The 12,500-nt window shown below is 45.7% G+C and overlaps 1 protein-coding gene across 1 annotated transcript in view; it reads right to left on the bottom strand.

Moving 5' to 3' along the window:
• LOC311247716 (GDNF family receptor alpha-1-like) overlaps positions 1-7,002 on the bottom strand; it is a gene marked incomplete at both ends in the record, with an annotated part of 17,081 nt that extends 10,079 nt beyond the window's left edge. The window contains 2 exons of the mRNA XM_084338722.1: positions 2,216-2,388; positions 6,824-7,002. Of these exons, the coding sequence (XP_084194848.1) occupies positions 2,216-2,388; positions 6,824-7,002 (352 nt within the window). The remainder of the gene's footprint in view (positions 1-2,215; positions 2,389-6,823) is intronic.
• Between the last annotated feature and the right edge of the window lie 5,498 nt (positions 7,003-12,500).

Raw genomic sequence — 12,500 nt, 5'->3', positions numbered from 1 at the left:
TTGTGCCATCGGTGTCGTGCAGAGGTGTAAAAAGTAGGGATGTCCGATATTATCGACCGATATTGGCATTAAAATGTGGTATCGGAAATTATCGGTATCGGTTTAAAAAATATATATATATTTATTTACCCAGGCAAGCAAGTAAGAACACATTCTGATTTTTTTTATTGTCAAAAGTATGCATAATGTTGTGTTCATTCCACTACAAGAGATATGTAATGTTAATTACCTGAAATCATTCCGTTTTTTGGGGGGGGGGAACCCTGCATATATCGGTATCGGTTGATATCGGTATCGGAAATTAAGAGTTGGACAATACCGGTATATTGGTATCGGTAAAAAAGCCAACATCGAACATCCCTAGTAAAAAGTACCCAGAAATTATACTTAAGTGAAAGTATGGGTACCGTCTCAAAATCTTACTCAAGTAAAAGTCAGAGTAAAAACACACTTGAGTAAAAGTAAAAAAGTTTCTACTTGTAAATGTACTTAAGTACTAAAAAGTTTAAGTAAAAACTATTTTTCTGACTGTCTATTCTTCTCATAGCAGGTGTTTAATCAAAGATCCCCGCTTTCTAGTCTTGCATAAGGACCAATCAGCATGGGTATGGGCGCAATAATTTTCATTGATGGGGATTTGATTGGCTGTTTTTATATAAAATGTGGCCGCAGGATAAACCTTTTCCACCCGACGGGACTGGTACTGGTCCCAAAATGACATCACGTCATAAATCAATCTCTCCAGACTGTTTGACAAAAGTATAGTTTTTTTTGTCAAATGTATTCAAGTATAAACATCATAACCATGTCACAACAGCAGTTATAATGTATATTATCATCAATACGTTAGTTTACCAATAGGTTAAAGTCTTATTAGATAGATTTTCGTTTTGGTCTAGTTTAGTTGGCGAATGTCGACCATTTTGGAAAATGTTTACCCCGGGAATTGTAGTTTTTTGCCGCCATTTTGTAGAGGACAACAAGAGCTTTCTATCACCGTTGGAATCTTTCCGAACGACACTTCCCAAAAGCCTCTATGGGGTTTCAAGCACATTACTTCTGTATGAATTTTTTAATATCTCTTATTATTCGGGATAATAAACTACAAAACGTAATGTTATTGACATATATTGAAGCACAGTTAGTTTCTCTACCCTATTTTTAGCATGTAGCAACAATTCGATTTGAAAATAGTTTCAATATGGTGGCACCCTGATAAAAATTCAAAAGCTACTGTACATACAGTAGATTTCATTATCTGTTCTTATGCACGATACTAAATCCAAATTGAACTCTGGCATTTTAAAGATAATATATGTATATATGTAAATGTGGGAATTGGCTATAACAAGGTCATTTATAAGCCTGCTGTTCTATATTCTATAATAATATTTCAAATTGCATTGGTCCGGATGGGAGAATTCAGTACTGTATCTACAGAACCTTCTGTTTAATCATCTTCCCTTTATTCATTTCCTTAGATCTTTTGTACACATGATCTCAAGAAGGTCCTGAACGAGATCAGTGGCAGTTTTATGTCTGGTCATTATTAGCATGGTGTTATTCACTGTCAAAGATGCAAAAAAAATCATAATTCATATTCTCCTTTGTTTCATCACAATTTAAGCAAGCCTAGTAATAGACACAATATTTCTGATACTGTGAATAAATTCACTGAGGTCCATATATGTCCCTAGATACCAAGAATATGCAAATGGACCCTGTAGAAGTAGAGCAATATTCCATTTACTTATGTATGTATTTTAGGCGGATTCTCAGAAAATAGGCTCCGGGTGGAAGAGGTTAATGCTAGTGTCTTACCTATATATCGCTGCTGTCGGGACAAAACCTCATAACTCCAAAAATCCAACTTTTCAGCAGATGAAAAAAACTAACACAGATTTGAGGGTGAATAGAGTTAGGAGGTTTAGACAGATGATCGGTTTAATGCTTTCCCATTGTTTAAACTTTGTAAAACCCACACACACATATGGAGGATGATCTACGGAGTTGATTTATATCATAATAAAAAAATTCAAAAAATGGAGTTATGAGGTTTTGTCCCGACAGCAGCGATATGTAGTTTGTCTTAATGTTAATCTCTTACTTACAGATGTAGTTGGTCTTAATGTTAGTCTCTTACCTACATATGTAGTTTGTCTTAATGTTAGTCTCTTACCTACAGATGTAGTTGGACTTAATGCTAGTCTCTTACCTGCAAATGTAGTTAGTCTTGCAGGAGGCCTGCACTTCTAGGCAGTTTGGTTTCTGTTTCTCCTCATAGGAGCAGACGGGAACAATGGTCTGGCGTCGGCGCTCCGAGCAAGCTGATTGGTCACTGGGCGGGCATGAGCAGTACAGCATGCCGTAGCTATGCTTCGGGGGTACCTGGGAAAGAAAGCAATCATTATATTGTGACAAACTTTTGACTTGATATTAGATACAGAGCAATTGCAAAATTAATACAAACATCTTCTCCCGCATATATTTTGTATTAAGTCTTAAGCATTGTGTGAACTCTGAATCGGGCCCATAGTGCATACAAATCAGACTAGTTTCAAGTTCAAGTTTCAAGTTTCTTTAATAGTTGTCATACAGAAGTACAGAATACTTTTATACAAAATGCTTCTTACTGTTGCGCTCCAGAGACTGTGCAAGACAAGATAAGTATGAAATAAAATAACATAGTATAGCATGTAAATTAGAAGTAAAAAAAAAATGAGGTCACAGTGTTCAGTATAGACATATGTACAATGTTCGATGCAGAATAGACGTAACTGAGTTACCATATAATATACAATACTGTGCAGTGTACTAATATACAATACTATATAGTGCAAGGCAGAAATGGGATGAGGTGCAATTTAGGTACAATTTACAGTAGGTGTACGAGTTGTAGTGCAAATCCTTTATCAATAAATATAAAGTGTGTTTGTGTGATCTAAAGTGTGGAGAGTGGGTGCTGCAGTGTGTTGTTTGTTTGAGTGTGTGCGTGTGGGTGTGTGTGCTGTGTGCATTTGATGGTTGTTGCATAGTGTTTATTGTTCGTTTAGCAGCCTGATGGCCTGGGGATAGAAGCTTCTTCTGAGTCTTTCCGTGCTCGCCTTAAGACTCCGGTATCGCTTGCCTGACCGCAGCAGTTCAAAGAGGCAGTTGTTCGGGTGGCTCGAGTCCTTAATAATTCTCTTAGCCTTCCCCTTGCACCGCTTGTTGTAAATGTTCTGGAGGGTGGGAAGCCCCCCTCCAATTGTGCGTTCGGCTGAACGTGTCACTCTTTGTAGTCTGCTACGGTCTTGTGCAGTGCTATTCCCAAACCAGGAGGTGATGTTGCCAGTCAGGATGCTCTCTATTGTACATGAGTAGAAGTTCCTAAGGATCTTCTGACTGACTTGGAACTTCCTCAGGCGCCTGAGGAAGTAGAGGCGTTGTCGTGCCTTCTTCACAACACTGTCAATGTGTGTGGTCCATGTCAAATCCTCGGATATGTGGGCTCCGAGGTACTTGAAACTGTTCACTCTCTCAACCGGTGCCCCGTCGATGCTGAGGGGGCTGTAGTCCTTGACTAGGGTTGTTTTTGCAAATAGTCTGTGCTGGACAACACAGTTTCAACACCTTGCTTTCACACTTTTACAAGGCGTGGGTTAAACAGAGCCAGCAGGGACACAGATAGAGGACTCACTCGAGGTACCGGGTTAACCGTCTGTTGTGTGGTAGTGAAAAGGTTAACCTTCTTTATAGTGTCGTAGTGAAAGGGTTAACCTTCTGTAGTGTGGTAGTGAAAGGTTAACCTTCTATAGTGTGGTAGTGAAAGGTTAACCTTCTGTAGTGTGGTAGTGAAACGGTTAACCTTCTGTAGTGTGGTACCCAAACTCAAACCGTCTCACTCAGACGCAACCTGCCCTCCCTATCCCCCGCCACCCTCTCCTCTGACATACTATCCGCTCTACCTTTGAGTGACACCTTCTCTGCTCTCTCCACAGAGATGGCAACCTCCACCCTCCTCTCAGCCCTTGCAACCTCTTTCGACAAGCTCTGCCCCCTCGTTGATAAACCTGCCCGCCGTTCCCCACCCAGTCCATGGCTGACAGATCCAGTGAGAAAATAAAGACAGGTCCTGAGAGCAGCTGAGAGGAAGTATAGAAAGTCAGGCCTCACTGCTGACATCGACACATATCACAACCTCTTGTTAACATTCTCCAAAACCATTACTAATGCCAAAGCTTCTTTCTTTCACCATAGGATCGAGACCTCGGCCAAGAATCTTCGCAAACTGCATGCTACCATGTCCTCCCTCCTCTGGCCGCCTCAGACCCACTCCTATCCAAGCTCTGGGAGGGTCATCACAGAGAAGTCGCCTATTCTCAGTCCTTTCCTCACAATGGTGGAATGAACTACCCACCCCAGTTAGGACAGCCGAAACCCGTACAATCTTTCGCCGTCGACTAAAGACGCACTTCTTCAACCATTATCTGAATTAAAAAGAAAAGAAAAAAATATCTAACCCTAACTAACCTTACTGTCATGCACTTGTCCTAATAAACTAACCTACACTGTAGCACTCAACACTTTATGAACATTGTTACTCAGCTGATAGAGTTGTGCCCTTCCTGATGACTTGTCGTACAGAACTTGTAAGTCGCTTTGGATAAAAGCGTCAGCTAAATGACTAAATGTAAATGTAAATTTAATGGTAGTGAAAGGTTAACCTTCTGTAGTGTGGTAGTGAAAGGTTAACCTTCTGTAGTGTGGTAGTGAAAGGTTAACCTTCTGTAGTGTGGTAGTGCAAGGGTTATACTTCTGTAGTGTGGTAGTGAAAGGTTAACCTTCTGTAGTGTGGTAGTGAAAGGTTAACCTTCTGTAGTGTGGTAGTGCAAGGGTTATACTTCTGTAGTGTGGTAGTGAAAGGTTAACCTTCTGTAGTGTGGTAGTGAAAGGTTAACCTTCTGTAGTGTGGTAGTGAAAGGGTTGTGAAAGCATTATTCAGTTCTCATTATAGGACCACAGAACATACCATTAAAGAGGAACATATCACATATTCACTATAATAGGTCATTGGGTTTGTTTGCTATCATCATGTATGGAAAAGGGTCACTAGCAATCACTTTTGTGGGGGGGGGGGGGGGGGGGGTAGTGGGGCACATACTGTATGCAATCAATATAATTGAATATTGGCAGTAATGAAAGCCCTCTTGTGTGGTTTGTTTATGAGTTTTGTATTTGTGTCAAGGCTTTATTCTCTAAAAGCAGGAAAGGTTGTACACTCATAACTCATATCTTCATTTTGGTAGCCAGTCTAATATCGACCACTTCAACGTCATTTTTTATAACTCTGTGGTGGACATTCAGCTTTAATCCAGAATCATTTCCAGCACAACAGGAAGCAGATAACGGATAACTGGGGGTATTTTTTGCTGGACCTGCCAGGGCAAGGCTACAGGATGGTGCCAGGGCAAGGCTACAGGACAGCACCAGGGCAAGGCTACAGGATGGTGCCAGGGCAAGGCTACAGGACAGCACCAGGGCAAGGCTACAGGATGGTGCCAGGGCAAGGCTACAGGATGGTGCCAGGGCAAGGCTACAGGATGGTGCCAGGGCATGGTTTGTCAGGCTGTATGTTATGCGGGTCCAGCTGTATTAGGGCTGGGCGATAAAACGATAACAATAATTATCACGATATATTTTAATAATCGATATCGATTGATAATAAAAAAAAAAATATCAATAAATTTTTTTTGTGACCTGCAACAGGGCAGTTTAAAAAGAGACAGTGGACAGACTTGTCTTTCTTGCCTGCAACTTAAAGCCATGGCTTTGCTTGTCCAAATGACAATACTGACCAAATTGAGATTTATTTTTCTCTTGTCCATTTATTTTGTTTGCTTTCTAATGTAAAATACATTTTGAAACCGTCTGTACACAGTAGGCTATGTGTGCTAGCAGAGCTAGTCTCCAGTCGCGAGTCATGGTGCACATGTGCGGTGGTTTGTCCACCAAAAAAGCGCCAAAAGATAGAAAATAAACTAGCAGAGCCAGAACTGTTCAACTCCCCTGGAGCCACAGCCAGCAGAGAAGCCGGTTTACTTTAGCTTTTAAACCAGCTGCAGCCTGAGAACTGGAGTGCGAGGGGATGTAACACTAAAGATGGCGGCAACGACAAAGAATTGCTGCAAAATAAACATACATCTGTTGTTTAAAATATTTTTTTTATAATAATTTAATACTTACAATATCGATAATTATAGATATCGAGTGATATGATATCGTTATCGATATCGTGGTATCATTTTTGGCCATATCGCCCAGCCCTAAGCTGTATGTTATGATGGTCCAGCTGTATGTTATGATGGTCCAGATGTATGTTATGCCGGGCCCAGCTGTATCCCAGCTGTCAAATCAATATGGGGCTTCTGTAAATATTAGGGATGTTCGATATTTGCTGTTTTACCGATATCCGATATACCGATATTGTACAACTCTTAAATTCCGATACCGATATCAACCGATACCGATATATGCAGGGTTTCCCCCCCAAAAAACACATTATGCATACTTTTCACAATAAATTAAATAATAATTTGTTCTTACTTGCTTGCCTGGGTAAATAAGGTTAAATAAATGTAAAATAAATAAATAATTATATATATTTTTTTTTTAAACCGATACCGATAATTTCCGATATTACATTTTAATGCCAATATCGGCCAATAATATCGGTAGGCCGATAACATCGGACATCCCTAGTAAATATAAATGTCCAAATATAGAAGACAAGAAAGAAAGACAAATCAGTGTCATTGTCATTGCATCGTCAAAGTGCCCTTGCCTTGTCGAAGAACTGCCGCAGGGCCTTGTGGCACTTCCTCTTGTTGCAGACCTCGGCGGTGGAGACGCGGCTCGTGCACGGGCTGATGTAGGCAGAGCGGTACTTCTTACACGTGTCGTTCAGGTTGCACGCCTTGGCCGCGTTCAGACAGTTGTTCTCCCTGGTCACCGCGGGCTCACCTGTCGGGAGAGAGAGGAGAGGGGCTCTGTTACCATGCTGCTGTGTAGCTGCTTGGAGAGGAGGGGGGAGAGAGAGGAGGGGGGAGAGAGAGGAGGGGGGAGAGAGAGGAGAGGGGGAGAGAGAGGAGGGGGGAGAGAGAGGAGAGGGGGAGAGAGAGGAGAGGGGGAGAGAGGAGAGGGGAGAGAGAGGAGGGGGGGAGAGAGGAGGGGTGAGAGAGAGGAGAGGGGAGAGAGAGGAGAGGGGAGAGAGAGGAGAGGGGAGAGAGGAGAGGGGGGAGAGAGGAGGGGGGAGAGAGAGGAGAGGGGAGAGGAGAGGGGGAGAGGAGAGGAGAGGGGAGAGAGAGGAGAGGAGAGGGGGAGAGCGGAGAGGGGAGAGAGGAGAGGGGGGAGAGAGGAGGGGGGAGAGAGAGGAGAGGGGAGAGGAGAGGAGAGGGGAGAGAGAGGAGAGGGGGGAGAGAGGAGGGGGGAGAGAGAGGAGAGGGGAGAGGAGGGGGGAGAGAGAGGAGGGGGGGGAGAGAAGGGGGGAGAGAGGAGGGGGGAGAGAGAGGAGAGGGGAGAGAGAGGAGAGGGGAGAGAGAGGAGAGAGGTGAGGAGAGGGGCTCTGTTACCATGCTGCTGTGTAGCTGCTTGGAGAGGAGGGGGGAGAGAGAGGAGAGGGGGAGAGAGAGGAGGGGGGAGAGAGAGGAGAGGGGGAGAGAGAGGAGAGGGGGGAGAGAGGAGGGGGGAGAGAGAGGAGAGGGGGAGAGAGAGGAGGGGGGAGAGAGAGGAGAGGGGGAGAGAGAGGAGAGGGGAGAGAGAGGAGAGAGGTGAGGAGAGGGGCTCTGTTACCATGCTGCTGTGTAGCTGCTTGGAGAGGAGGGGGGAGAGAGAGGAGAGGGGGAGAGAGAGGAGGGGGGAGAGAGAGGAGAGGGGGAGAGAGAGGAGAGGGGGGAGAGAGGAGGGGGGAGAGAGAGGAGAGGGGGAGAGAGAGGAGGGGGGAGAGAGAGGAGAGGGGGAGAGAGAGGAGAGGGGGGAGAGAGGAGGGGGGAGAGAGAGGAGAGGGGAGAGAGAGGAGAGGGGAGAGAGAGGAGAGGGGAGAGAGAGGAGGGGGGAGAGAGAGGAGAGGCGCTCTGTTACCATGCTGCTGTGTAGCTGCTTGGAGAGGAGGGGGGAGAGAGAGGAGAGGGGAGAGAGAGGAGGGGGGAGAGAGAGGAGGGGGGAGAGAGAGGAGGGGGGAGAGAGAGGAGAGGGGGAGAGAGGAGAGGGGAGAGAGAGGAGGGGGGAGAGGAGAGGAGAGGGGGAGAGAGGAGAGGGGAGAGAGAGGAGGGGGGAGAGGAGAGGGGGGAGAGAGAGGAGAGGGGAGAGAGGAGAGGGGGGAGAGAGGAGAGGGGGGAGAGAGGAGAGGGGAGAGAGGAGAGGGGGGAGAGAGGAGGGGGGAGAGAGAGGAGAGGGGGGAGAGAGGAGAGGGGGATAGAGAGGAGGGGGGAGAGAGAGGAGAGGGGAGAGAGAGGAGAGGGGGGAGAGAGGAGGGGAGAGAGAGAGGAGAGGGGCGAGAGAGGAGAGGAGAGAGGGAGGAGAGGGGGGAGAGAGGAGGGGGGAGAGAGGAGGGGGGAGAGAGGAGGGGGGAGAGAGGAGGGGGGCTCTGTTACCATGCTGCTCTATAGCTGCTTGGAGACGAGGGGGGAAAGAGAGGAGAGGGGATGCTCTTGTAGACACATGAATGTGTCTGTTAAAGACTCCGGTATTCAATATAGACATTGGAATATGTTCCATAAGACTTTCAGATATGTTCCCTTAGGAGGACGAACACTAGGGGGTGCTGCGGAACAGTCAGACTTGTGGTCAGAAGAACGGCGACAGGTGTACTGCGGAACACACAAAGAAGCAAGGTGCACGCTCTTTCCTGCGACGACCGCCGACGAGAGCAGACGTGCAGGAGAGAGCTCTCCCGAGCATCGAGCTAACGGCTAATAACGTGGCCTGGTGATTAAGTATAACGCTGAGTGTAACTGAGGGGTACAATTCCCTGACTGTATTACTAGATATGATACTTACTACCACTACCTTTGTACTTAATATTCGGCCACCCAGTACTCGGCATAAATATATTATGATGAACACTGTCACGTAGATGAAACGGATCCAACACAAATGTACGAATTAGAAATAGGTCTTTATTTCTACACAGCGATGGTGTGTAGAGCAAGCACTTAATCAAATCAATCACATTTATGAATGGGAATTAGTATGCACTTTTATGGCAAGAGTATTCGTCGGTATATCAATAGAGAATGTCCAATCTCTGAAGGCGCAGGTGGTACATATACGACCTGGAATAGTTAAGGAATAACAGCAATGATACTTTAATGATTATAGGCTGGATACACTAGGGGGGGTTAATCCGGTCGCTTGTAAGCCGACAGGAGTAGGAAGGGGGGGGGGGTAGAATCCGGCTGCCTCATCCGGCCAAGGGTATCCCAGGTGAACCCACTGTAGTGCCGTTCAATGCGCCGGCGATCCTTGGACCACAGATGAAAGCAGATGGACTCTTTGTGGGCCGGCGTCCTCCGGTCCACGGAGGAGAGACGTGAAGCGACCTCGTCTTGCAGAGCGTCTCCTCACCTTGCGTCCTCTCCAGGGGGGGGGGTTCCAACACACGGCAGTGTCGGGGGTCTTTATCCATGGAATAATCAACGTATACAAAGCATAATCCGTGCCTGGGAAGGCGGGCTGTTGTCGGTAGAATAATCCGGTATACAGGTCCACTCGCTTGTCGGCTCTGGGGCTCCTCGGGTGCAGCTTCACGTGGGGTCAACCACCCTGGATAAGCAGCCAGTTCTCTGCCCGAAACGATGGGGTGCTGACTACGGTAGTATTCTCACCGCACGAAGCACTATATATTAACAGACTATTATTAGCTTAATAGACTACGTCCAACTCGACGATATAGTGCCAAATATGACTATTCAAATATTAATATACACGATGTCTCAATACCGATGGTAGGCGAACTTGGCCTTACTCCCACACGTGGCGTCGCGGGGAGGCTTTACATCTGTGACTCTATTGGAGGGTAAGAAACTGGACTGAAAAGAAAGTCCTACTTTAGTAGCGCAGTATATATACGCACTATGAACAAATAGTCCCATTAGTGGTGCGGTAGCCAGATTCCTACGCGGAACTAGGACTTGTTCGTACATGTTGAGCGGTACGTTTGAACTGGGTCTGAGGGGTATGGCAGCCTGGCACCAAGGTCTCGACCAATAGTAGAATGGAGACTATTATGGGATGTTCAGTAGGCTAGAATGGATATTCAATGCATATTGTACAAGGAATATACAAGGGATATCAGGGAATATTAGAGAATATACAAATACAATTAAATATATATATATAAATAAATATATATATTCGGTTTAATCTGGCCCTTCACAACACTGAGTGTTAATGTGTTAGAACAAGTGTAGTATCGAGACGTCATGTTGCCGAAGATGACGGTCAACCGACCAACGTGAGAAGACGACGGAGACTTTGCGTGTTAGCAGTCTAGGTCGAGAGCTAAGTTAGCCACACTGGCTACTAGGTAATTCTGTCATTGTGAGTTAGCCAAGTAGCTTAGCTCGTCGTGCCCACCAAGCTATCAGAGGAAGAAGGACGGCTGATACTGGACATCTCGGGCAACAGCCAGACCACCAACTGACTACCCGCACCATCCCGGTCGGGGTGTATCAGGTGACGGTCTACAGAGACCACTTTATCGCCGGAGAAGCACAGACTTTATGGAACATGCGTGCTAAAGCCAGCCACGGCTAGACTGTTTAACGTGAACTTGACATTGATGTATGCGCCGTGGCGGCGAACTTTGATATGCGCGCGTGCTCGTTAAAGGTACACCCTGTGCTTTTCCTTGCCTCTGGAGTACAGCCTTTTATTTGTTCAGGCTCTCAAGGGAGTGAAAGGGCCATTGTGTTTGCGGCCACAACGTCCCCAAGCTACGACTCAGCGCTGCAACGGGGTTTTTACCAAATATTTTTGTGGTTATTTTAAGGTGCCGGCTTAGCATAGGCAAAGTTAATTTCAAATGTGTGGGCCCATGCATGTTTTAGATATATGCTCCAAGTTACTCGCGGGGTTGAACCGTGTAGCATATCCCAATGGTGTTTACCATTTCATTGCCATAGTATTGCCGCTTAAGAGCGAAGGGTATTATTGCATTGCTACTGTATTGCCGCTTTGAGAGCGAAGGTTATCATTGCATTGCTACTGTATTGCCGCCTTAGAGCGAAGGTTACCAGTAGAGTAAAGGGTATCTTAATGTCCCCTATGGTAATGTGACATCTATACAGTAAAAGGGGAGCTGATCATTGGATTCACTGTGTGTGTGGTTAATGATGTCGTACTGTCTAACGTATTTTAATACCCTGTATTCCACTAAGCGGGGTAGGTGTTAATTTCAGGTCTCCTACAGAGAAAAGGTATGGTACTGCTTTGGGGAGAATTATACCAACCACTACTTCCACCGGGTGTGAGGGGGTGTGGGACGTACTAGGGGGAGGTTGGGAGTTTAGGGAGCACTGAATATTGCCCTTAAGAGGCGGGAGGGACCAGTACGCAAGTCCTAGGTTGGTAAACCCTAAGGCCCTATATGCCGCCCTTGTCAACCTTAAACTTAGTACTCCAACACTACAGTCAGGGGCCCAGCCGGACCTAGCTCTGCCGGGTTCCTACTATCCGGTGCCAGTAGAATATCACCCTCACTAAGTAGGGATAATCCACCCTTCTACATTCTGTTACCATGCTGCTGTATAGCTGCTTGGAGAGGAGGGGGGAGAGAGAGGAAGAGTGAAGATGAGAGGAGAAGAGAGAGAGGCTAGGAGAGGAGAGGAGTAGAGAGGAGAGAAGATGGGAAGAGAGGAAAGGGGATAATGGAGAGGAGAGGAGAGAGGAGAGAGGAGGAGAGATGAACAGAGGAGAGGAGAGCAGAGAGAAGAGGAGAGGAGCGTGGAGAGAAGAGGAGAGGAGAGATAAGAGGAGATGAGAGAGAGCGAGAGAGAGAGCGAGAGCGAGAGCGAGAGCGAGAGGGAGAGGGAGAGGGAGAGGGAGAGGGAGAGGGAGAGGGAGAGATAGATAGAGATAGATAGATAGATAGATAGATAGATAGATAGATAGATAGATAGATAGATAGATAGATAGATAGATAGATAGATAGATAGATAGATAGATAGATAGATAGATAGATAGATAGATAGATAGATAGATAGATAGATAGATAGATAGATAGATAGATAGATAGATAGATAGATAGATAGATAGATAGATAGATAGATAGATAGATAGATAGATAGATAGATACACACACACACACATACACACACACAAGCTGCGCACAATTGCACAGCTCTATTACATATTCTATTCCACTGTATTTCTATTCTAATTTAATGTACATGTATATATAATCTACTACAATCCTGCACAATTGTACAGCCCTGTCCTATATTCTATTATAAGTATTTTTC

This window comes from Notolepis coatsorum (assembly GCF_963971535.1).
Source record: "Notolepis coatsorum genome assembly, contig: SCAFFOLD_2503, whole genome shotgun sequence".
In the NCBI taxonomy this organism is placed as follows: Eukaryota; Metazoa; Chordata; class Actinopteri; order Aulopiformes; family Paralepididae; genus Notolepis; species Notolepis coatsorum.
The sequence above is the reverse complement of the archived record's forward strand: the minus strand, read 5'-3'. Positions and strand labels throughout refer to the sequence as shown.